General features: G+C 42.2%; 1 protein-coding gene across 17 annotated transcripts in view; it reads left to right on the forward strand.

The window, feature by feature from the left end:
• Positions 1-27,862, forward strand: part of STXBP5 (syntaxin binding protein 5) — a 1,512,194-nt gene that overhangs the window by 1,008,726 nt on the left and 475,606 nt on the right. For all 17 annotated transcript variants that reach the window (XM_078649248.1, XM_078649254.1, XM_078649249.1 and 14 more), the window contains one exon: positions 16,487-16,638. In XM_078649248.1, coding sequence (XP_078505374.1) covers positions 16,487-16,638 — 152 coding nt within the window. The remainder of the gene's footprint in view (positions 1-16,486; positions 16,639-27,862) is intronic.

Raw genomic sequence — 27,862 nt, forward strand, 5'->3', positions numbered from 1 at the left:
GTGGGAAGGGGGGGGTGTCGCTCTTATTGGAGCTAGCAGGTTCAGTAGTCACCTTGGCGTTGAAATTGGAGAAGATGTCAGTGACCTTAAGCTTAAAGAAGTCCGCCAGGTCGTTACACAGATTTTGGGACGGTTCTATGGTAGTACATTCTGGTGGAATAGACAGCTTCGTGACAACTTGATAAAGTTGTTTAGTAGAATTTTTAGATAACTCTATTTGCTCGAGATAAAATTTTCGTTTCTCTGTGGTTAGAAGCTTTCTATATGTGGCCAATGCCTTTTTATATAGATCTCTGTTATTATTGTCATAATCTTTACGCCAACGCCTTTCTAAGTTTCTGCACCGTTGCCTTTCTAATCTAAGGGTTTCTGAGAACCAATGGGCGGAAGGTGTGTTACGGTTGGGCAGCATTTTTTTAGAAGGTGCTAACGTAGTAAAGGCATTGTTAAGCCAAACATTGTAATTCTCAGAGGCTATGTGTGGATCTGTTATGTCCCCTGGTTGAGTGGAGGCCAGGGTGGACTGTAGGATTGAACCGTCCATGTTCTTCCAATCTCGAAATTGGACATAAGAGCGATTTGTGATATGTACATTTTTATAATTTCTGGTTATGATAGTAAACATTACTGCAGCGTGGTCTGTCCACGTTAGAGGTTTCACTGAGGACGAAATGATGTGAGGGTTATTAGTAAATAGGCCATCAAGGGTGTGTCCAGCCTGATGGGTGGGAGCAGTAATCATTTGTTTAAGACCTGCTGAAGAGAGGTCCGAGATTAGGGCTGATGAATCTGTCATTAGTGGTTTCTAGATGAAAATTAAAATCACCTAATATAGTATAATCAGGATTGGCTGCCATAGTTTCTAGTAAGGTATTGATAGATGCCAGGAAGGGGGACCGGAGGGTAGGTGGACGATAGAGAAGAGTTCCTTTGAAGGATTGCACGGGAGAAAGCATAATAGAGAAAGTTAATGCTTCGGCAGACTCGATATCAATGGGTTCTATCCTTGTTACAAGGTTTTTTTCTATATATAATGGCTATACCACCGCCTCTTTTCCCTGGGGATCTATCCTGCCTGACCACATGGTATCCATCCGGGGTGGCCATACAGAAATCTGGGCCAGATGCTTGATCTGCCCAGGTTTCAGTGATAAAGAGGAGATCTATGTTTTGACTGGTTATAAATTCATAGATTTCCTCTTTTTGTTTTATAAGAGAGCGAGCGTTAATAAGCGCACAATTAGTGTGTTTGGCCTTTAAATCTCCTGGGGATGGATTCTGCGTTTGTTGATGAAAAGGAAGTGTCAGTTTATATAAACAGGTTAGGCATTGAGAGGATTGTAAGTTAAAAAGGGAGTCTGAGTTAAAATGAGGACAGTGAGAGCCTCCCATAATGTTCCTTATGTCCCTAAGTTGAGTGCTGGTATAAGTAATTGCCTCGCCTCCATGATGAGGTCTGGGGGGGGCCAGGCGACATTGCGCTAAGCTCGAACTTAGCGCAGGCGGGCACCCCTTTGGCGCGTCCGCTGCGCGTCCGGAAGATTATGTGTAAGATATAGTCTAGCCCCTCCACGAGCTAGACCGCAACCTCTGGTCCTGCCGTGCTCCGGGACTGACTCAGGATGGCGCCCAGCCCTCCACACTAACGGCAATGCAGCCGCGATGGACCGGGGCAGGGGGAGCACAATTCACAACAGGTAGGTAAAGGATATGTCACTTGATGTTGCAGCAGCAATTAGATTAATAAAACAGTGGTTTTTAAAATACGAGTGGAAAATGATAAAAACGAGCAATTTAGCGATCAATAAGCAGAAGAGTACACAGTAATATTAATCATTACATTAGCGTGCCTCGCAGTCTGCCCCTCAGCGTTTTAGCAGAGCCGTAGGAGCTGCCACCACCTACCACTAGCAGTGTCCTGTGAATTGTTTGGCCTCGTCGATGAGGGCCACCCGACAATAATTTCTCACCAAGGATTTGCCTCTGCTTTTATAGAATGGCGAGATTGTGGTGCCTCTCCACAAAGCTGGCAGTGTGCCCGTGAGCCTGATTTGTGAAAGAGAGGTTCAAGAGTCTCCGCCCAGTGCTCTGCATTTTGGTTGTAAAGGGCATGGGGGATACCATTAGGGCCCGGGCCCCCCTCTTTTCGCGATTTGCCACTGATTGATTTAGCGTGGGACAGTCTGGAAACGCTCTGTAAGCCTGCTGCTGTTTGAGACGAGGGCGAAGACAGGCTAGCTCCATTTAAATGGGTGTCTTTGAAAATTGCTTTTAGTGTTTTTGTTGCTGCTTGGCCCATGATGTTTGTGGCCGTTTGGTGATTAAAGTGGTCCCACAGAAATGTTGCCCAGGTTCCTTCGGTAATGTGTGAAGAGATGCCGCCGTGCGATGGGCTTATTGACTGTCCCCCAAAGCGTATGCTTTCATTGTGTTTAATGTCTGAAAATAATCTGTCCCATAATTTATCTTCCTTTAATCTGTTAATGGCCTACTTCAGCTTCTTAAGCCTTATTTTTCGTAATCTGTAGCTTGAAGGCCATAATCACCGGGTGTGTTACGAAGACATCTATGGGTGTTGTTTATTGCCTTTTTAAGTTGCTTCAGTTGTGTTAATCGGACCCTGAGGATACTCCCAGACCCATTGGATATTTGAAAAGGCCATGATTTGTGATAGGTGGCAAAAGTTTCTGCCAACCTTTTGATGAAACATTCCCATCTTCCACGACGCAGGTAGGTATGTCTCTATTTGTGCTTTAGAGGGTCCATTGCTGATGTTGACAGGTCCTCAGTGGACAATTGTGAGTACTTGATTCCCTTAAAATTGATGGTAAAGACAGACCCAGGTTCTTTCATTGTGCAGCTGAGTGTGGGCAGAGTGACAATTTATGTGATTCTACTTTCTTTTTGTTCCGACCTTTCCTCCTTTGGGTCTATTTTTGTCTTGCATTTGTTGTAACTTCCAGGGCGCTGTCTGGTATGGCACCCTTCTCAGTGTTTGTTGGAGTTGGTCCGATGAGTGTGGTACAGTACTCCCCTTGGATGGTATGCTGACGTTTTGTAGTAGGCAGCTTCCTGAAATAACTAGCAAGCCTTGTGGCTCGACGTTGGTTAATTGCTTCCAAGAGAGGTGAGGCCCTGAAAATCTTAGGCTCTTGTTTAAGTTCAGTAAGTAAGTCATTGAGCATGTAGTGAAGACAGGACAATTTGACCACTCTGTGGCATACGTGCAGCTCGCTTGCATCACAAAGGTTTCTGACTGTGCCCGTTTGATGAGCAAAAATAACATCCCTTAGCTTCTTGTCGATACCAGCTACAAAAACAGCAGAATGTTAAGCAGTGACAACTGGATGTCCATTTTGTTTGATTGATATTGCACTGCCTCCACAGACAACTTCACTGTGTTCAGAAAAGAAGCAAATATATTGTCCATACGTAATGCTTTGTTCCGGCCGAGGACAGCCTCAGTCCTAGGGTAAGAGCCTTTCTTGCGGTTGTGTGGACCAGTGGCAGAGGTATTTTCCTGGGGCTGATCTTGCGGGTAAGATGCCAGTATTTCCTCTGATTTCAGAGTTCCAAAGTACTAAAGCATCCCCAAGGCTTCTACCAGTTGCCCTGAAAATGAGTGACTTAATTTATAGCTAATGTGCGGGGAGAAAGTCTGAGGTGAGAGGATCTGCAGATCTGTGGAGTTGTCCGATTTTAGGTCTGATTCAGGAGTCTTCAAAAGTTCCTACTGAGACATGGTTAACGACTCATTTGGTTGGAGATTTCCCATCCAGATGATGATATTGCTCTAAATAACGAAATACTCAGGGGTCAAAACGTCGACAATAACAAATGAGGACTCGCTTTTTTTAAACATTTGATGGTGAATATCGACACTCTTAATACAGGTGTTGGCTGCAAACATCTTACTGTCTTTTTCAGCCATATGTATATATTTCTGTATATAGCACAAGCGCTCTATAGTTCACTCTCACTGCACCGTCACCTTTTAGGGGCACCTTTGTTCCAGAAAAGTATAAATATTGTATTATACTGTTAAAATCCAATTTTGCATTTTGAAATGGGATATGTGAAAATAGATTAACTAGACGCATAACTGAAACGTAATCAATTGAAAGGTTTTCTCCTCTTCTTTCTAATACTATTGCCATTGAAGTCAAGGGCTACACTTCCCCTGTAGGAACGACTTTATTGAGAACTATTGTCTCCTAGGGCCTGTCCAGTACATAATGTTGCAAGTTCAGTTGTGGTAGATTAGTGGGTAAGGTGCTGGGGGACCCGTGCCCTTCCTTCTCTGGGCCACCTTCCGACATGATGTGTGGCTCGCTCAGTCAGTCTTAGCGCCACCTCACCCCTCCTCAAGAATGGTTAACTTGTTGCAATAAAAGGAGGTGCACGAGCATGCGGGTGTTATGTAGAATAGAAACTTTCATAGAGTGAGGGCTAAACATTGGCAAATGGCTGGTAGATAACAGCTGGCTGCTTTCGAGGGAGGTGGTGCATTAAGTGTCAACAGGAAAAGACAGAAGTCAGCTTGGCGAAGGTTGTGTGCTTAAGGTGCGGCGAGAAGGGGTATTAGCACAGTAGAAGAAAGGCCTGGGCTGACGTAATGCAGGAAGGGAGTGCACCCAGGTCACAAGCTGTACCCGATCCTAGTCGGACCGCTCCCGCGCCCCTCCGGTTCAACGAAATTGCAGGGCCTAGGTCTGCCAAACTCGCTGCCCAGCTGTCAGCCCCCCCTTCCGCCCTTGCAGTAAAACCCACAGACTACTCACTTATTGATCACTTACCGTCGCTCTGCAGCCTGTTGCAGGGCCCGATACGAGGCCCGATGCTTTGACACTTCAGTGTGCTGCACCTCTCACCACTCACAACTTAAATCCCCAGCCCTGCTGCTTGTGGCTTGACAGGCTTGTGAGACTGACACAGGACGCCAAGCTTTCGGTTTGCCTCAGCGGCATCCCTCATGCCTGCAGGGAATACAGCGAGAGAGCAGTGAGCCAATACCTTGGTCTGTCTCAACCCGCAGTGGGCTGTAGGCTCTGGGCAGCAGGCTGTGGCCAAGAGACTAAGGGCTGGTCCTTGCTCCCTCATGCACGTTGCTCCTTTCTCAGTCAGATGGGTGTTGAAAGTAGTGGCTCTACTTCCACTTCCTGTTTTGACAACGCAGCTGTGACACGAACAGTCACTCAGCAATACGGAAATTACCCTGTTACTAGAGTAGAGGATCAATCAGTAGAATCGGAGATATTCAATTTGAAAGATTTAGGTGAAAATAGTGGCACAAAGCTCCTGTGGATATCTGGTTTGCACCGGACCAGGATAAAGTCACAAGTTCAGGCCCACTGTGATGGAGCATGGACCGGGGCCCAATTAGGCCCACTGATCAAAGTACCTTAAATCCTGGTTTGTGGAGTGTTGCGAGTATCCGTGTTGAAGAAGCGTCACACAGCCGAAGCGATGCTTCAGCCTCGAGATGTTGTGAGGCTGCGATGTGAGGGCCTGAGTCTCCGTCAAGAATTATGTCAACAGGGCCTGGCGATGTGGAAGTCCGGCTTCGACGATGCTGCGCTCAGTTGGGGCAAAGCATCTGTACCGAAGAGCTGCAAGGCCATGATGCAGAGTCCAGCGTTGTCATCAAGGCTGCAATTGACGAGGAATGCGAGGGTGTGTGCCATTAATGCGTCACACAGGTGGTGATGCACTAGTTTTGTTGGATCCAAAAAGGTTAGCAGAGCCCCTTAAGCCCACTTCAAGGGTCTAGGACTGCGGTGGCAATACTTAGCAGGGTAGACTTAGAGATGGCAGAGTCCAGTTGTCATTGCAAGGTTGTTGGAAGCCCGTTAATTCCCTGAGGCTTCAGATGAGGAGGCCAGCCAACTAGCCCATGGAGTCACTCTCAGTTATGGGTTCCAGAGATGCAAGTCCAGTCCTTCTCACCCAGGCGAGAGGGCAGCAGGCAGGAGGGCAGCAGAGCAGCAGTTCCTTCAGAGCAGCAGTCTAGCAGAGTGGCAGTCCTTGCAGCCACACAGCAGTCCTCCTTCCTGGCAGAGTATCCACATGTTTACAACAATGGTTAGCGATATGCACTCCTTTGTTAGAACAGTTTCACTTCAATTTTAACAAATTATATTATCTGGTGCTAACCCATATCTTGACTAGCTCCTAGTCAAGTCGATAATAATTAGAAAACCACAGAAGCCTGTGTTATGGGAAGCACTGTTCACTTGTTCACAATAACGTGATTTGTTTTTTCTTGTTATTCATCCATATATTCAATTCAACTTAAATATCATAAATTAAACAGTCTCTATTTCATCACAAGTTCAGAACTTCATATGTCCACAGTCTTTTTGATCAAACTGAAAGCCTGAACAAATTCAAATTAAATGCTCAACAAAAGATGATCGTATTTCCTTTCTTCAAGGACGATTTTATTCTTCTCGTTCATCAATGAATACGACAAACTATGTTCTTCAAACAAATCTCCATAATTCGACAAATGATGACATATCCCGCACCTTCGTCAGGGGAATACACTATAAATAACAAAAATTACAAAAAATTGTATCATGTATATATCCAATACATACACTATTTACAATCGCACATACATTAGTTTCAAAATTATTATTAAACAACAACCAGAGGATCTCCTGATGTAATTCAAACATCTAGTGTGTATTTAAGAATTCATGCTCACAAAAGTTCACCTGCAACCTTCTAAATCAAACCGGAAACGTGCTCACAACCCAGTGTTACCACCACCTCATGCTTACTGTGATCCAAAAATAGCCTAATCATAACATAAATTCCATGTGCGTCACCTAAAAGTACACAACTCCTACCTTCGTCAAACCAATCAAGCTAAGAAATCGACCAACATCAATGTCCGTGCTATTCTCTTTTCTAAAAAAACAACAAAATAATGCCTTTAATGCTCTAAATACGTTACTACACGACTCGCTATTATCTTGCATGAAAAGCCGGTACTTACATAGTCTTCACGACCCCAGTAGTGAATTACTGTAGCGCTATTTCACTCAGGTTGTTTCTCGTTCTGTAACACATTAAAGGAGAATACTCCTTAATGTCTGATCAAATTGTATTGCCAAGTATCATGATGCCAACTGTCTGCCACGTTTTCTTACCTCTATCTGTTAGATCGAAACGCTCCACGTTACTCCTTGGTTCACTCTAGTATGCCGCTTTCTCGCTAGGTCGAACCCTGAGCGAGCCGCCTGAATATGGCGTCTGACGTCATGGTGCATGAAAATCAATGTTCGCTTGATTTAGTACTTCTTATAGTTGAAGAGTTGTCTAATGTTCTGAAGGAGCTAGAGGTAGAAATTAATGACATGAAAACTGAATTGTCTACACGCATGTCTGCTGAGGATATGGATAAGGCTTTGAAAGAAATCACTGATAAACTAGATGAACATACAAAGGAAGTCCATGAAAGAAAATTGAGGAAGTTTAAACGAGATACACTGGACTATAAGCTGGATGAGGTTTATAGTTGGGCTGATAACTATGCACAAAGGAGGGCTTTTAGAAAGCCAACAGAAAATACTTCAGAGGAGAGTTTGGCTACAGACCAAGACACTTTACCTACACGTCCCCTGGTAGAAACAACAGTAGCAGGTGCACATGCAGACAGTAGGACAAGCAATCAGGGTAGGCAGCCTTTTTTAGATGGGGGCCACAGTTCCAATCACCCACCGGATGCACAACATACACAAAGTGGCACAAGCGAACAAGGAGGGGACAAGGGAAAAAAACAAGACGCAGTAAGACGCAACCCCAAGAGGAATTGATTATGAACATTTCAGATACTGTGTTAACCTCCACACAAATAGCAGTTTTGAACAAGGGTATGTCGTTTGTGCCTACATATCAGAGCAATGACCTTGAGACTGAAGTCTCCTTTTTTAAATTTATGAGGAAGCTGAGACTCAGATGGTTCTTTCATCAAATAGCCACAGAAAATCCAGAACCTTTGACAGAAACGCCAGGGACCAAACAATTTAAACCCAAAAGCACATTTATGCCACCTATGTCGCATAAGGCTTTAGATCTCTTCGAAACATTGGTAAAGAAAGATTTTGCTGAACTAAAACATCAGAGACAAACCAAAAGAAATTTGACTAGACAAGAAACGTTGGCACTTAATGAACTGGCCTCGAATGAGACACTGACTATAGTATCTGCAGACAAAGGCGGAGCACTTGTGGTGCTCAATACCGCCTACTACTATGAGAAAGTAGATCAACATGTGAAAGACACCAACACCTATATACAGCTAGAGATGGACCCCACAATGGAGTTCCAGATAATTTTATCTGAAATCTTGAAAAGAGCTATTGAGCTAGGGAGGATTGACGAACAAACAAGAAGGTATCTGACCACAGAACATCCGCATAGGCCATATATATATATGTTGCCCAAAATGCACAAAGACCCGGCAGACCCACCATTTCGACCCATTGTGGCGGGATGTGGGTCACTACATGAACCCGTAGGAAGGTATCTAGATTATTTCATGCAACCTTTGGTACAACAATGGTCAACTTTTGTGCAAGACACTACAGATTGCTTACGGAAATTGCAAAGAGTGCCTATTTCTGACAATGAGGAAGTGTGGTTGTGCACGGTTGATGTTTCAGCCCTGTACACCTCAATCCCACACATGGAAGGTTTGGAGGCAGCAGAGTGGATGCTGTTGAGACATGAGTATGAGGAGGGGCACAACATTTTTTTGCTTGAATTACTACAATTTTGTCTATATCATGGATATTTTCAATGGCAGAACCGTTTTTTCTTACAAAAGACGGGCACCTCAATGGGGTTTACCGGGGCACCAACATATGCCAATATGTTCATGTCTAAATTTGAAGACGAGCACATATTGCAGAATCACAATTGGCAGCAACATCTAGCGCTATACCTTAGGTATATCGACGATATACTAGTTGTTTGGAAGGGTTCAGAAGAAATGTTACGAGCACAACTCCATGAGTTGAACAACTGTCATGCCTTTATTAAATTCACTTACACCATCAGTTCGGCACAGATAAGCTATCTTGACATCTTGATCAAAAAAGAAGGAAATACACTTGTCACAAGCGTATTTAAGAAGCCAACGGATAGAAACAATGCTTTACATTATGATAGCTTCCATTCAGAATCACTAAAAAGACACCTACCACTGTCACAATTTATCAGGGCAAGAAGGATTTGTTCAGATGAAAAACAAGGGTTTGAGACTATCACTACTATGCGCACAGAGTACCGAACAAGGGGGTATCCGGATGCTATCCTTGATGAAGCTGAGAATAGAGTAAAAACCATGCCTAGATCTACTATGCTAGAAAAAAGAGAAAAGAGTAAAAATAAGAGGGAAGTTTATGTACTCAAATTTTCCACAGCCGCGGCGGCTATAAAAAAATGTGTAAAGAAACGTTGGGGAATAATTGAGCAAGAACCTGATTTCAAGCAGGTATTTTTAGACAAACCCTTAATTGCACACTCAAGATCACGGAACATTAAGGAACTCCTAAAGGATCGGAAGCATGAAAACACAGACCTAGGCCAAAAAGGTATGAGGAAGTGTTTAAACTGTGGACATTGTGGTAATGTAATGGTAGGCAATTCCTTCGCTCACCCTCAAACAGGTAAAAATATCACCCTGAGGCACACGTCTGATTGCAACTCGAGTGTTCTAATCTATGCAATTAAATGCCCATGTGGTTTGGTCTATGTTGGCCGTACTACTAGGAAAGTGAAGGTTCGAATGACCGAACATAAAAGTACGATACGTACAAAGAATATGAAATCGTGTCTGGCTGCACATTGGCATGAGAGGGGACACTCAATACCTCAATTAAAATTCACTGTACTAGAAAGACTGGTGGAAAAACCACATGTTGACACAGCCAAAATGTTGGCACAAAGAGAAACATACTGGATCAAGTCCCTTAGGACGCTGACACCCTATGGTCTCAATGATAACATTGAAATGATTTGCTTTCTGTAATTTGTAATACTGCGCTGTAAAATATATGCTTAGGACTATGATATGTTTTGACTTTTACCCAGGTGGTATTGGTACTCATGCTCATAAAATCTCACAGTTTTTTGAGAAGTGCTTTTATTTCATTTTTTTTTTTTGGCAATGGTAGTTTGTTATTAGCAGTTTATCATTTTAGTAACTCTTATAATTATGAGCCGAGTTTACTTTCCTATACTCGAAATGGGACTAGTTTACTTGAAGTTTTCACGATTAGGAATCTCACGGGTGCCATTTTGGATGAGGACGTTTCAGCCGCGAGTCCGTTTTTGATTTTCATGCACCATGACGTCAGACGCCATATTCAGGCGGCTCGCTCAGGGTTCGACCTAGCGAGAAAGCGGCATACTAGAGTGAACCAAGGAGTAACGTGGAGCGTTTCGATCTAACAGATAGAGGTAAGAAAACGTGGCAGACAGTTGGCATCATGATACTTGGCAATACAATTTGATCAGACATTAAGGAGTATTCTCCTTTAATGTGTTACAGAACGAGAAACAACCTGAGTGAAATAGCGCTACAGTAATTCACTACTGGGGTCGTGAAGACTATGTAAGTACCGGCTTTTCATGCAAGATAATAGCGAGTCGTGTAGTAACGTATTTAGAGCATTAAAGGCATTATTTTGTTTTTTTAGAAAAGAGAATAGCACGGACATTGATGTTGGTCGATTTCTTAGCTTGATTGGTTTGACGAAGGTAGGAGTTGTGTACTTTTAGGTGACGCACATGGAATTTATGTTATGATTAGGCTATTTTTGGATCACAGTAAGCATGAGGTGGTGGTAACACTGGGTTGTGAGCACGTTTCCGGTTTGATTTAGAAGGTTGCAGGTGAACTTTTGTGAGCATGAATTCTTAAATACACACTAGATGTTTGAATTACATCAGGAGATCCTCTGGTTGTTGTTTAATAATAATTTTGAAACTAATGTATGTGCGATTGTAAATAGTGTATGTATTGGATATATACATGATACAATTATTTGTAATTTTTGTTATTTATAGTGTATTCCCCTGACGAAGGTGCGGGATATGTCATCATTTGTCGAATTATGGAGATTTGTTTGAAGAACATAGTTTGTCGTATTCATTGATGAACGAGAAGAATAAAATCGTCCTTGAAGAAAGGAAATACGATCATCTTTTGTTGAGCATTTAATTTGAATTTGTTCAGGCTTTCAGTTTGATCAAAAAGACTGTGGACATATGAAGTTCTGAACTTGTGATGAAATAGAGACTGTTTAATTTATGATATTTAAATTGAATTGAATATATGGATGAATAACAAGAAAAAACAAATCACGTTATTGTGAACAAGTGAACAGTGCTTCCCATAACACAGGCTTCTGTGGTTTTCTAAAGAGTATCCACATGCCCAGAAGTGAACTGAAGTGGTGGTGTCTGAGGTCCACTATTTACATACAGCTGTGCCTTTGAAGTGGGGAGAAGCTTCTGTAGGCTTGCCTCTGAAGTGCACAGGTGCCCTGAATTCATGGCCTTGGCTCCAGACTAAGTACAGGGGGTGTACATACCTTTTTTTGGGGACAGAACACATCCTATCCAAGTGTAAGTGGGCTGGGCCCAGCTCCTCCCTCCCATCTTGCCAGTGATATAGCCCATCCAGTCACACCTAAGCTCCCCATTGTGTGTGGCTGTCTAGGGGGAATGTTCAAAGCCCAGCTGTCATCCACACCCAATCGGGTGACCCAGAGACAGGCAGCAGGCACCAAATGGCTAAGGCAAGAAAATGCCTTGAAATTGGTCCCAGCATGCTTGTTTCCGGTCCAGGGAGGACCTAGCTTGCCAGTTCGGGCTCGACTGTTCCCATGAGGAACAGGGTCGAGACTGATTTTCATATGGCTGTGTCCGAACTGTGGTTGTGTGGTGAGCAAAAGAACAATGGATTAAACTCAGGTCCTTGTGACTGGGGTTAAATGTTTGCAGTGTTGAGCATTCTGTCCATCATTTGTTACTTTAACTTTCTAAAAGTGGCATTTTTAGAATTGCAAGTTAAAATCCTACTTCACCAGAAGTTAGGATTTTAAATTGAGATTCCAGAGATGCCAAACAATAAAGGGGTTACCTGTTCCCATTTTGAAATTACCCTTATATAATAAAATAGGTAATTCTAATGTTATCCTGTGGGAGATGCAGGATTTGCAATAGTGCAAAACAAATTAAAGAGTTTTTCACTATCAGGACATGTAAAACCTAAAAATATATGTCCAACTTTTAAATACATTGCCCTCTGTGCTGTACAGGGGCTACCCAACAGGTGTTAAAAATGAAGCTTTGGGTCTATCAAAGTGTTTACGTTGTCAGGTTGAAAGGGCAGTTTAAAGCTGCACTTACAGAGTCTGTAATGGCAGATCTGAGACATGTATAGAGTGCTACTTAAGCTGGTGGCACAATCAGTGCTGCAGGCCCACTTATAGCCTTTAATTTACACGCCCTGGCACAAGTAGTGGCACTTTACTAGGGACTTACAAGAACATTAATGGTGCCAATTCGGTATGAGCCAATTTTAACATGTTTTAGGGAAGGAACACACGCACATTAGTACTGCTTTGGAGTGGTAAAGTGTGCAGAGTCCTGAGGCCAGCAAAAATGAAATCAGAAAGACTGGGAGGTCTGAAGGCAAAAAGTTAGGCGAAACCCATGTCAAGGATACCAGGTCTAACATTATCCCATCTGCTAAACTCTATATCAGGTCCTATGTGTATTGCCCCTCGTGTTTATTTCTTAATCACCAGTCTCCGACAGGGAAGAGAATAGAACCCTTGAAAGACTGTGCAGTGGAGACTAAGAACAATAAAACACTAAAAACTGCCATGTGGGAAGTTCCAGACTGCAGTACACTTCTAGGTTAGTAGTAGAAACACCTATTTAACAGCACTATGCACAAGTCTATTTGCTTGACAAGGATTGTATAGTTCTATTGGCTCTCTGTTTCATTTAGTTAGTCTACCTTATCCTGTGCCCCTTACCTTTTTTGCATTTACCTTATTCTGGTTTGCTCATGTGGTCCTAACCTAGATTACCTCCTTGGTCTCCAATGTCTGGGAATTCAGGGGAGCAGCAGCGGTATTATCAGATCCACGCCTTTTCTTATGATTGCATTGTCTGCCTGGAATTCGGATAAGTTTAGGTGCTTCATTGGGTTTAAGGTCTCACTCTATCAAACATACTTAAATAGCACCTTCTCACTGACATCTAACTCTTTCTCTTAACCATTTAGACTTTGTGCCGTACACCACCTAAGAACGAGTAAGGGGGCTAATCCCCAAGAAGATAATACAGCACCTGGGGTTTTGACAACAAGTGCACCTGTCTATTATCTCTCCCTTTCCTATTCTTTCCCTTTTGAAGTATTTGAGTGGACAAGACCTCCAGAGAGTTGGGGACAGCCAGTAGTCTCAGAAGATCTATGTCTTTGTCTGAAGTTTGTCACAGACCTTGACAAGATCCTCAGGCAGGGGCTTTGCAACAGGTTCTGCAGTGTCTTCAGAATCATTGTTGGCTCGAGTTTCGGGATCTCCAGCATGCATATTTTCACATCCTGATTGTGGCACCTCAGGTTAAATATCGCGGTTCACTATGGAGAATATGCATTCGTAATTAAATGTGCCTTCTTGATGTGCGGCTTTGACATATGTGTTTTTTTCTGAAAGTAATGGCTGTGGTTGTGGCTTATCTTTATCTTAAATGCCATTTTCTATATCCTTGGCCACAAAATTGGTTGTTGAGTTTTCCTTAGAAACAGTCTCTCCACAACAGCTTTTCCCACACAGTCGTACATTTACCCTGTATTTTTATCTCAGTGTAAACAAAATGCATCTTGTCTCGTCAGTGCATCCAGTTTGTCTGTGCAATTTTGGATATTAACCTTCTCAAGCCATTTGCCTCTCATAGCAGGTTGGTTCTTGCATCTTAGATCATGTTGGATATTGCCCATGCTCCCTGGCAGCCAGCCAGGTCATTTTATGTCTGTTAGGACGGATGGAATCATACATATTTGTGATCATTTTGATGTTTCTATGGATGTGACCATTACAATAGTGACTGAAGAGATCATCCAGTCAGTATTCTGGTAGTCTGAAGGAGATCCTTTAAATGTCTGCTCAGGTGCTTTAGTCTTTGATTTTGAATGTTCAGTCCAACACTTCAGTATATTTTCTCTTCAATTTGCTCCCTCATAAGATAAAAGTAATCACTTTTCCCTTCTTCGTTAGGTAGCTCATCGGGCAGTTTGTCGATAAATTGTCATTGATTTCTAGACACAATCAAGATTTCAAATAGGTGTCCTGGAGCTGAGGGTTATCAAGGTGGCTCTGACAGCATTCTTTATACAGATGCACTACATGTGCTGATTCTGCTGAACAGCATGACTGCAGTATCATCATTGATGCCCACTGTGAATAGATATGTTTGCTACAAGCCAGAACAGAACATGCAACTTGTTATATCATCTCATGAGGTCATTAGGAGTTAATCTGATGTTGCCCTGGACAACAAATCTTCTTTATTCCCTTTCTCCATGTCCTCTTATTCTGTATGGTCTGCGCTTGAATCACTTTTACAAGCCTAACGTTTGTTTAACTGCGCAAGACCTAATCGGAAGGCCATGATGTCCACCATTTCTCAATCTGAGTGGGGTGCCATCTTTTCGGCGTCTGTTGAGGGATGGCTTTGTGCTTCAGTAGAAGGGCAAGTGATATAACCCCAACTTGAAGACTCTTGAGTTCGAGAGGCTGGAACTTGAAAGGTTAGCTTTGTCTGTTTACTGAAAACATGAAAGACATTTTATTTGCCACTCAACATCCTTTCACTGGGGCAGCTTATTCGGCATGTGTCCTATATTTGCAAATTGGTATTCATTCTAGGTCTGTTGATTCTTTAGCAGCATTCATTGTGCATGTCCTTAGGATGTTTTATTTCCTTAGTACAAATGGTTATAGTATTGATAGGTCATTTATCTGCAATATCTGCCTGCTTTAATTTGCTGGATCAAGGTCTTTCATTTACACCTTATTTGCTGATTCTTTAATGAAGAAGTTTCCTCAAACTCCATTTACATTACCAATGTTGGACTGATATGTTTATTGGGCCCACCTTTTTAGCATTTTTTTTGTTTGCTGACATTCTTAGAAGATGTTTTTTATTTTCTGGCTGTCATGTCTGCTATGAGGATAGTGAGCTGCAGATGTTTTCCTCTCCTTTAAACTTGAGCACATTTTCTAAGAATATTGTTACTTTGAGAGTAGATCCTTTGTGCCTAAGGTTGCCTCGAAGTTTCTTGTAAGTCTGATCATGTTTAGCCTTAATGTTCTCCTTTTCCTCCTCACCATTTGAAGCAGTAGGTGGGCTTTTATAGGTTAAACCTAATAAGAGCCATCACTCGTTATAATCAAAGGACTAGATCTTTTTGTATTGATAGTAAACACAAGGAAGAGCACAAGGGAACAAATCGGGATCACACTCACAAATTAATAGATGGCAAGAGCAAGGGAAGCAGGGACCCACCAATCCACCCTGATAAAGTTCAGACAACCTTTCGGATCCAACAGCACCTTTTCTTGTTTGTAAACCTCATAGGTTGTCTTACCACCATGCAATAAACTAAATGAAGAAAAAAAGCATTCGACCTTGCTCAATGGAGTAAAAAAGAAGACATTAAATGAGAACATCAACAGTGCAGGAATGGAGCATATTCCAAGACAAACATTGGAACTCCACTCACACTTCTCATGATTGGTCAATCTCCAAAAGTGGCTGTGCAGTGTGAGGGCATGAACGAGTCGAGCTCTGGTCCCTGACGTCTATTCCAAACAGTTGCCCTTCTAATCCTACCATGCCTTCGCATTAAAATATCTTTCTGTTGGTGGAATTTTGCAAATGATCTTAAGCTTAGACACCCAGGCTAAATAAGTGGCTTTGTGTTGGTTGGATTTTGCAAAAGAGTTTAAGCTTAAGAACACAGGCTAAATAAGTGGTACAAATAAGGGCACATGGAAGAGACACACCTTCAGTGACTGCAGTATTTGTATACTTTGCTCATTTTCTCTCTTGGCCCCTCTTGGCCCTTCATTTGGCCCTATTCTCATATGAGAATTGAGTGACGTATCAAAAGCAGTGACTGCAACTGGTGAATAATGTCTATTTGTGGTGTCAACAGCATGGTCAAGTGTTCCTCGTTATGATTCTGTATCTCATATCATTTCATTTTCAGTAATTCTGTTTCTGCATGTTGGGATATTAATTCTACTTTATAGGTGGTGTTTTATTCTGTTCATGTGTGTATTTTACTATAATCAGTTATTCATTTAACATTAAAATTGCAACTGTTGAATTAAAGGTGCCATATGGGCAAGTTGAGATGTACAAGCATTTTATTTTTCTCTGCCTTTAGAGTGGTTTTTGGCAATTGTAATGGGATTGCAATGGTTGACTACATACAGAAGACCGTCCTCCTGAACCTTGGCACAATTGAATTATATGGCTCAAATGACCCATACCAGAGGCAACCACGGTCCCCCCGCAAAACACGGCAGCCATCAGGAGGTACGTAAAGCATATTTTTTCAAATCAAAAATGCTTAACGAACAAACACATTGCTAACTATTTGTATAGTGTTTATATTTTTTTGTTTTCCCTTCCGTGCGTTTAAATAGAAATGTTTAATAGAAACCCTATTTTTTGTAAGACTTTTATTACAAACTAGCCAGAAATAATGTATTTGTTTTATTCTGCATGTCACGGTGAAGCCTCCAAGTTTCTGGTGTTTATAACCTGTGTATTACAGCTTGCATTATTTTTCATGGTTACATTATCTTCTAAATATACGTTATAGACATTGGCACCAGAGAAATAAAAAAAATACACATTTCAGTACAACTTGACAGCATTTAAACAATATGAATCACATTTTGAGATGCACTTTCGAAGAGGTTGGGAATAACCGCCTGCCCCTAATTGTACAGGGTGAATGAATCAAGCAAGCTTGCCTCCCTCCAGGACGGCCTCTCCAAGTAACTGAATGGTGTACGTTTGCTACAGGTGAAAATGTCATGAAGAGATACTAAGTGAATATTCCAACCTTTTAATTGTTTGCCAGTTAAACTTTGTTTTACTTGGGGGAAATGAAAAAACTGCGTTTTCGTGACAATTTGATTAAAGATTGGCAATATAGATATTGGTAATAGAAGCCTTAAGAAAGTCTTGCTATGTAGTTTCACTTGAGCTCTAATAATAGAAACCGAAGTTCTTGTGTCCAGAATGAATGTCTTTGTAATTAAAATAAGGCACCATGTTCTTGAGTGCCAATCAACAAAAATCCTTTTATTGAATTGTTTTTGGGTATAATTTATGGCCATCTGGTGAGTGGACACTGACAGCTACATCATTTGCAAATTTACAGAACAGGACCGAGAGAGGGGAAAGAGAAATAAAACAGTCTTTTACCTTTAGGGCATTTTATTTTTAGGGATATTGCCAATAAATTATATATGTCCATCAATAAACATGAAACAAATATTCCTGTATGTTCATTGACCATTGCATTCTTTGCAAATGGCTGGATAGATGACCATTGAGCCACTAGAACTTAAAACTTTAATCTTTCAATAGTCTAGAAACTTAACCTTGAATACATGAGGGAGTCTTTACTAAGCTGGATCAAAACATAACAATAACATTCAGACAAAACTGTAGGTCTATGAGATGCGTTATGTGGGTGTACACCGACACCTACATCATTACAGAATACGAGGGGGGGAAGAGAGAAAGACAAAAGTTGTTACATTTGATGCACGATACACTTAAAAAAATTTTTATTGTCAAACGTGTTACCAATAAAATAAAATTGGCCATCAATTGAAATGAAAACACATATTTCACTATATTCATCGAACCTTCAAACTCTTTACAGTTTACCAGACCTTAGAGCAGGTATATAACCATTGAGAAACCAGCACTCATAACCTTTACCTTACCTTGTCTGAAACATATACCTGTGAACTTTTTCAAGGCGAATGTTGCTCTATAGGATGTTCGGTTGCATCATGTGCGCTTTAAATGATCAGCGACTTTCTTCAACTACTTTTAACAGTCAACAGTTACTACCACATGTAGCGTCCTCCCCAGCCTGGGTACCTGCCAATGACTATGTCAAACATGGTGCTTAGTATAACACGTCTTTGTTCTTCTGTGTGTGACTGCGAACCCAACATCCTAAATCTACATTCACTTCACTACACTCTAATACTTTTGTTACTGTTGTACGGAGTCCATCAGGTGCCACAAGGGTTCCATCACTATAAACTCATACAATACTACATCCTCACCTCTGTTAAATAAAATTAAGTTTTTTTACAGCTACATAAACAATCATAGCTCTTCAATGAGCCTTCATGGCGCTTTGATCACACATCCTAACCGTGTCTTTGGAAACTGGTGACAGGCAGTAGAAATGTCCATGACTGGCATTGGAGATGTAGAAACAGCAGCGGTTGGTGGGTCTTCAAGTGTCTTTTCAGACCCAGTCTCTACATTGACATCATGCCTGATGAACTATGAGCTTCATGTTGAAAATGCAAGGAATCTCGTGTAATGGACTTTCCAGGACATTGAGCATTCACCATGTGTCCTTTGCTGGTGACAACATGAAATGGTTCAGCATTGATAGGAGCATCAGACTTTCAGTTCATATTCTGGCGAACAAGCTCTTGATCTCCTCTAATGAACACAACACCTGTTGTATGTCAACGCTTGTCAGCATAGGCCTTAATTTTCCTCTTACAGTCCAAGCCTTTCATGCAGGTCGCTTCCTCAGTATTTGATCCTCTGTTGGTCCATTGAGGTAACTTGGTTGTCTTGGCTCTCCTGAACATTAAGGTTGCAAGGATTTTAACTGTGGTCAAGTAAGGAGGTCCTATGGTAAGCTTGAAGAGTCAAATTTAAGGCAGGTTTAAGGTCGAGTTTTTGTAGTACAGCTCACTGGATAGGTTTATTGAGAGCACTCCTGAAACGTTCGACAAGGCCATTGGCCTGTGCCAAAGAGGTGTGCTCTTCTAATGCTTTACATTAAGATGACTGAGAAAGTTTCTGAATTCTTGACTGTTGAAAGGTGGGCCATTGTCAGATTTTAAGATCGCCGGAACACCCTATATCGCAAAGATGCTGTCTAATCCCTCTATGACTCTTTATTGAGTGATAGTTGAGAAATTCCATATCAATGGAAAGCCGGAGTATTCATCTATGATGCCATCAGGTGATGTCTGTTGTCAAGAGGACCTTTCCCATGCATGAGTTGGCAACTCTGACATGTTTAATGTGTTGAGTGGTTTTGGATGACAGGCCTTACATTCTCTACCAACTCTCTTGTCGAGATGTGAAAACCAGACTGTTTCGAAGAGCTAATTTAGTTGCAACAATTCCATGATGTCCTTCATAGTCCACTTCAAATATCTGTTGACACAATGAAATTTATTTAGGCTTCAGCCGACTTCGAATGGGTGCCGGGGCACTGTAGAAGTGAGAACAAAATGGGGCTGGCTCTAATCAGCAAGGCTGAGCCTATATCACAAATAACAGAAGAAGGTGCCAGTACTGATAAACATAACTTAGGACTGTGATTAATCCTCCACAAACAGAAGATCAAATTCCAGAAAGGGATTGCTTATTAATCGCAATTTTATTCATGGAAAATCAACAATATTTTATAAAATTCATTTTTACATTTAAGGAGAAAACAATAGGAAAAATCAAGATGAGAACGGACACAAAAGAATACAGTGACTTAAAACGATCCACCATTCAAAACTACAATCATATCACATTCACCACACATTCGACACATGCAAACTTGGCTCAAACATACCATATGTTCATTATCTACAAGGGAAAAGAATAAAACTGGAACTGCCTTAGTTAAACAAAACGTTCAGAGTAATTGGTTGAAAAATAGTACAAAACCAAGAGATTATACAATTTCAAACAATGATTGCAAATAAATGTAAATCGGTAATGCACAACAGATGGCAAAACGTCTGTAGATGGACGTGACTCTTAAATACAGGGGCAGACCAGTAAGAAGATAGGCCTACGCGTTTCGAATCCCCTTTAATTCTTCGGAGATTCTCATCAGGGCCTCAGGCAACTGAGTAGAGAAAGAAAAAACATATATTTTTCTTAAAGACAAATAGTGACATGTGAGAGAGACATAAGTGCAAAAAAGGGAGTTCACGTTTCTAATTAACACTAGCTAGAGCATATACTACAGGGAGAATAGCCCTTATCAGAGTCTCTACACTTAGTGAATCCCCAGCGCGAAGAAACCTGGTCCAGGGAACTCAAAGATGGAATGGCGGGAAGCAGTTGGTCTCAGAATGGCACTCTGAACCCTGTACTTCAATCAAGATGGTTGGCTACATCAAAAGTTATCCAGTAGGGGAGGGAACTTACCACCGAGGTTGCTCCAACGGAAGCTTGTGGTGGTCGGAAATGGGGGAATGTTGGAAGGAAACAAATCTGTAAATAAATATCAGCGTCTAATGAGTCAGTAGGCAGCTGAGATTGAAAAATGAAGCTTTTTAAGCCCTGTGGGGGTATCTTACCGTTCTTAAATGATCAACGTGCCCGAACGGCAAGAAGAAGGGTCCACAGATGGAATCTGGGGTGTATTGGGCCACAGCCGGAAGGACCACGGGGGCCGGAGACTTTACATGTCGGCGTGTCTTTTTTATATAAAAATGCAGGCTCAGGGTCCTGTTTAAAGCAAGGAAATGCATTTAGTGGGGAAAGAACTTAATAACAACTGAAGGAATTGGCATCACCTGTATGAAGCGGTTCGATATTAACACTTCAGCCCGTTTCAATCAGGCAGCTCCGAGAGTGGTGGCAGCGTCAGCACAAGCAGGCACGAATCGCGTGTGCTGTGTAAACAGAAATACGAAACGAAAAAGGTTAAATTAAGGACGGCTTGAAGGAACGGTCATACAAAAAGCTCTATCCAACTTAGCCAAAAGACAGAGGGACACGACGAGGATCAAAACTTGCTCTTACCGGGTATAAGAATTCTTCTTCGGAGCAATCTAACCGGTCGGCGTCGCGATGAGCACTGGTCACTCGTGCATGCGCGTTACCCTGCCACGGGGGACTTCACGTTTTATAGTTGAATACGCGCTGCGTCATCAGTAGGTGGTCGATTAAGTGGACATCTACGAGCTTCAACAACAACGCTCAACGGGGCATGCAAATAATGAAAAGTCCAATGCATGCATGCATTCAGAACTAAAAAGATAAGATGATATATGTATAATTTATAATAACGGGGATCTCTGGTGATGGAGATTGAATGAGGCTATATACAAGGTGGCCAAGAGATTACAGACAGGAGTTCATAGCTTGAAGATTTCTGAGAGTTCATTTAAACCGGACACTGCTGTGTCAAATTTAACAATTAACATTGCTTCCCTTTTGGATAATAGGAGGCTCATATCGCCTCCTCGGGAGTTCTTTTCTATCCTGGAGATGACCGTCCATTTAAAATCATTGAGTCCATGTTGCATTCTGTTCCAATGATTTACTAGCGGAGCATTTTCGACATTTCTCTTCAGCCTCGATTTGTGTTGAGATATGCGTTGTCGCACTTCTTGCTCCGTTTTTCCGATGTATAGGCAATCGCATGGGCATTTGATGCCATAGACTACAAATTTTGATTTGCAGTTACTAAATACCTCATGCTTCCAAGATATGCCCTTATGTTGAAAAACGGAGCCCTGTATGGTGGTTTCACAGCAGAGGCAGGTCCCGCATTTATGATGACCTAGCACGGGTGCCAGACCCATCATTTGGCGGAGAGAGGGTTGATTTTGCGTTGGCATGGAGGCTCTTATCACATGGTTTGCGACACTATTCTCACGTTTAAATGCGAACAGCGGTGGATCTTTCAAGCTTTCGTCTAGATTTTGCACCAGGTGCCAGTTTTGACCAATGACACGTTTCAGCTGATTAGCATTCGGGCAGAAGGTGGTCACACAGACCTGGCGCTTCTGTTCTGATTTCTTTTTACGTTCCAGTAGTGTTTCGCGTGGGGTCCACCTAGCTCGTTTCATGCAATCCTTCACCAATTTTTTGGGGTACCCCCTGTCACAGAGTTTGGAGACGAGTTTATTTGCATGATTCGAGAAGTCATCATCATATGTGCAGTTTCTGCGCACGCGCAAAAACTCAGGTTTTCCTTCAGGTTTCTCGGATGATTGCTTTGGAACAGTAACGCCTTATTGCGATCTGTGGATTTAATGAACAAGGTCGTAGCCAACTTGCCAGCCCTTGGGAACACTTCCACATCTAAAAAAGGGATTTTAGTTTCAGAGTGGGAAAGGCTGAATTGGATGTCAGGTGTTCTGTTATTGAGCCATTGGTGGAACTGGATCAGGTTGTCGATTCCTCCAGTCCATACCATAAAAACGTCGTCGATAAAACGATACCATTTACAGATGTAAGCTCCATACGGGTTGTTGTTATGTATGTACGTGTCCTCGTACATCGACATAAACAACACTGCCAACTCAGGGGCAAAAGTACACCCCATCGCCACCCCCTTTATTTGGTAGAAAAATTCTTTGTTGAAACAAAAATAATTTTTCTTCAAGGCGAATGAGGCCAAGTCTACTAAGAATTTCGTCGGGACTTGCATAGGTCTGGGACGTGAATCTAAAAAGAAGGAGAGGACTGCCACTGCCTCATCCTGGGGGATTTGCGTATATAGTGATGTCACGTCAAGAGTGACAAGCAAATCTATCCCTTCACGGAAGGTTACAGTTTCCAGCTTGTTTATGAAATCCGTTGTATCCTGCAGGTATGATACAACTTGAATCATAAACTGTTTGAGGAAACAGTCCACGTACTTCGCAATAGGTTCCAGAAGAGAACCACATCCTGCCACGATGGGTCTCCCTGGGGGTTTACTCTGATTCTTATGTACTTTTGGTAGTACATAAAATAAGGGTACCTTAGGGTGTTTAATTTGTAGGTACTAACATTCTTTTTTGCCAACAAAGCCTTGGTCGAAGCCTTCCTGAATAATCTTAAAGAGTTGGTTTTTTAACTCAGTGGTAGGATCTTTATCAATTTTGCGCTAGCAAACGGGATCATCAAGCTGCCTTTTTATCTCGTTGGTATATTCTACAGTATCCCATAATACTATGGAGCCGCCTTTATCGGCTTGTTTTATTACAATCGTTGGATCGCTTTTTAGGGCTGCTAAGGCTGACATTTCTTCTCTCGTGGTGTTGTATTTAACAAACTTTTTTTCTTTTTCCATGTTTGAGATGGCAGAGAGTACACTCTTTTCAAAGATTATTAGTTCTTTGGGAACAGTGTTGCCAGAGGGGCAGAATGTAGATTTATTACGTAAGCCTGTAACCTCAGTAGCGCGTGGTATAGGATTTTCCAGAAAAAACATTGTGAGTCTTAGTTTTCTACAGAATTCTATGAATTCTGTTTTCATACGCACAAAGTCCGTTCTTTTCGATGGGATAAAAGATAGTCCCTTGGACAGAATACCCTCCTCAGCTTTAGTTAATGTTTTCTGAGAGAGGTTTTAAATGGGGGATATTTTCAGTTCTTGTAGTGCTGTTGCCGGGTCTTCATTTCCCATGGTGTCGTGTATCTCACTCGGGCTCTGGGTCTCGTTTGGCCTCTGCCTAAAAAAGAATTCTGGCCCTGACCTCGATTTTGTTGATTGGGGTTCCAGTTTCTATTTTTATTTGGCTGATTGGTATTACCACTGGTGTCACTATCGTTACCTGAGGACGAAGAGGTCTCACCAAAAGAAATAAACTGTTTTCTGGATCTACCCTGGTTGTCTGATAGGTATCTTCTAGATTCCTGTTTGGTGTAAAAGTCAGGCTGCAGATAGGGATATATATTATCCAGTGAGAAATTCTTCTTGTCCTTCTCGAATTGGTAGGTTTTTTGTGAAACGGTGTAATCCTTAAACTCTTGGATTTCCTTTTCTACTTTATCCAAGAGTAATTTAGCATCCGATATTGTAGGGTTAGTGCTAATTTCTGCTTCTAGCTTAGCTATTTCTTCCAATTCAAGTTTGGAGAGTCTAGCAGCTGTTTCAATAGTAAGGACCATAAGGTCCCTACTACATTTTGTTTCAATAAAGGAAAAGCCTTTCTTGAAAATAGGATCCTCCGTAAAGATTACGGGGATATTTTTTATTTGGAGGCCACTCGGAATAGTCCCTTCTCTCAGATGTTGTAGAAGGAAGTGGCCGTGCAAATCGGTCCTAATCTGCTTTTTTTTGAGGCGCAAAAGTCTTTCAGATTCGTTCTGCGAATTGGCAGACACACTTAGGGAGACTGAAGAGAAAACTGGGGGGTCACTAAGGAGAGTCCTGATGTGATCTTCGCTATATGCAAACGTGTCCTTCTCTGCCATTCCAGGGGAGGAGTGTGCAAAAAATAATTTAGTGAGACAAGAGACAGAGGGAGGAATAACTAAAAAAGTTTACAAGACTAGAAGACAAAGATGATAGACCATCAAAAAGAATCAAGGAGGATCTAGAAGCCCTCACATAGATCAGCCTTAGATCTTAAAAAGAAGAGATAGTGGTATTCAATACACACAATATCCAAAATGAATGGAGTCACAAAAAATACCTCGCGGACAGCCGTCCGCTATCTAGAAGTGAGAACAAAATGGGGCTGGCTCTAATCAGCAAGGCTGAGCCTATATCACAAATAACAGAAGAAGGTGCCAGTACTGATAAACATAACTTAGGACTGTGATTAATCCTCCACAAACAGAAGATCAAATTCCAGAAAGGGATTGGTTATTAATCGCAATTTTATTTATGGAAAATCAACAATATTTTATCAAATTCATTTTTACATTTAAGGAGAAAACAATAGGAAAAATCAAGATGAGAACGGACACAAAAGAATACAGTGACTTAAAACGATCCACCATTCAAAACTACTATCATATCACATTCACCACACATTCGACACATGCAAACTTGGCTCAAACATACCATATGTTCATTATCTACAAGGGAAAAGAATAAAACTGGAACTGCCTTAGTTAAACAAAACGTTCAGAGTAATTGGTTGAAAAATAGTACAAAACCAAGAGATTATACAATTTCAAACAATGATTGCAAATAAATGTAAATCGGTAATGCACAACAGATGGCAAAAAGTCTGTAGATGGACGTGACTCTTAAATACAGGGGCAGACCAGTAAGAAGATAGGCCTACGCGTTTCGAATCCCCTTTAATTCTTCGGAGATTCTCATCAGGGCCTCAGGCAACTGAGTAAACGGGGAAAGAACTTAATAACAACTGAGGAATTGGCATCACCTGTATGAAGCGGTTCGATATTAACACTTCAGCCCGTTTCAATCAGGCAGCTCCGAGGACCAGGTTTCTTCGCGCTGGGACTTCACTAAGTGTAGAGACTCTGATAAGGGCTATTCTCCCTGTAGTATATGCTCTAGCTAGTGTTAATTAGAAACGTGAACTCCCTTTTTTGCACTTATGTCTCTCTCACATGTCACTATTTGTCTTTAAGAAAAATATATGTTTTTTCTTTCTTTACTCAGTTGCCTGAGGCCCTGATGAGAATCTCCGAAGAATTAAAGGGGATTCGAAACGCGTAGGCCTATCTTCTTACTGGTCTGCCCCTGTATTTAAGAGTCACGTCCATCTACAGACTTTTTGCCATCTGTTGTGCATTACCGATTTACATTTATTTGCAATCATTGTTTGAAATTGTATAATCTCTTGGTTTTGTACTATTTTTCAACCAATTACTCTGAACGTTTTGTTTAACTAAGGCAGTTCCAGTTTTATTCTTTTCCCTTGTAGATAATGAACATATGGTATGTTTGAGCCAAGTTTGCATGTGTCGAATGTGTGGTGAATGTGATATGATTGTAGTTTTGAATGGTGGATCGTTTTAAGTCACTGTATTCTTTTGTGTCCGTTCTCATCTTGATTTTTCCTATTGTTTTCTCCTTAAATGTAAAAATGAATTTTATAAAATATTGTTGATTTTCCATAAATAAAATTGCGATTAATAAGCAATCCCTTTCTGGAATTTGATCTTCTGTTTGTGGAGGATTAATCACAGTCCTAAGTTATGTTTATCAGTACTGGCACCTTCTTCTGTTATTTGGGGCACTGTAGAGGCACTAGTGAGAAGTAGTCGGCAGGGTTCAGATCTTTTCCCGTACAATGCACTATGGTGTAGTTGTATTCTTGCAATTTCAGACTCCAACTTTCACTGTGAGGAGGCATTTTTACCTTTGGATTGCCAAAGATAGTAAACAATGCTTGATGATCTGTCACAAGCGTGAAGAACTTCCCATATAAGGATACATGGAAATGTTCACAAACCCACACCACTGCTAAGCTTTGTTTCTCAGGTTATGAAGAACTACATTCACTTTGGGACAACTTCGACTTGCATATGCCGCGTTTGTGAGCTATCCCTGCCATTTGCTGCCCCCAGCATCTGGCTCCCACCAATTCTGCCCCCATTTTTGGAAGGGAGAATCAGCGGTAAAACCAAGCTAGGAGGAGAGGTGTGCCCACATTTGCCAACCCCACCCCTCAGGTAGGGGAGCCGAGGTGAGCCCACATCTCAGTCCCCTCCATCATGAAGATGAGGGGACCAAACCAATCAGGAAGAGGCTCAAGTAGCCCACTGGAGGATGGCATAATAGGGGCTGTACCCACCTCCGGGAAGGGACTCATTGGTCCTGACCTACACACCCCTTTAAACGCCCCTAAATCTAGTATTTAGGGTCAACCCTGAACCTTGCCTCCACAGATTAGAGGAAGAAAGAAGAAGGACCAAAGAGCTGTGCTGACACAGGAAGAAGAGGACACCTACTGCTTTGGCCCCAGACTTACCACCCTGTCCTGACTCAGACCTGCCTGCAGCAAAGAATAACCAGCGTGTCCAGCAGCCAAACCCCCACCCCAGAGCCCGGAGGACCTGCCCTACAGGCTCTGTCCCCTGGATGCACTGGATTTACTCAACCAAGATTCTGCAACCAGAACCCGGATTCAGGTGCCTCTGCGATTCTGTACCACTCTGCACCCTATGCCCACGGCATGAGTTTGATTGGCCCAACACCATGACGAGATCTCCCCAACGATCCTGACCTGGGATCTGGTGATCTCTGGCCTCCCTCAGGCTTCAAGACGAAGCATGCAGTCTCAACCTTGAAGAGTCCCCCCAACAGTGACCAAAGCTGGTAAGAAAAACCTGACACTAAAAGACCCCCATCGCCCCACGGCCTTGGGTGGTCCAACCAACGGTGTCGAGGCATCCCCCCAAGATCCCAACCTACCTCTCCAGTTGGTGCTGTCCTTCAGGAAGCCTCCTTGCCTCAGCCTGCATCAACTTCTCCGAACCAAAGGTCTCCATTGAAAAGCACCGGGTCCACAACTTCTTTTTGGTACCGTGCTGCCCCAGTGCCTCTGGAGGTGCAGCTACTGTGCTGGTTGTTGACCCCTCCAGGGCTGACCTTAACCCCAGGAGTTTTGCTCCCACACCCCAGTGGCCTGCTTGTCAGCAGTTACTAACCGAAGGCCCCAGTGCCACAGGTGGTGCAACTCGAGTGCCCAACTGTGTGAAAGTGCCATCTTTCTTCCATGGTATGCCCCACTTGTTGATGAATTGCTGGTGTGCTTTGACTGAGTGTGCCCAGGGCTCCTGCCAATCAGGTGCCCAGGGCTTGTGTTCCTTCCCTAAAACTGTG

This window comes from Lissotriton helveticus, chromosome 6, assembly GCF_964261635.1.
Source record: "Lissotriton helveticus chromosome 6, aLisHel1.1, whole genome shotgun sequence".
NCBI lineage: Eukaryota > Metazoa > Chordata > Amphibia > Caudata > Salamandridae > Lissotriton > Lissotriton helveticus.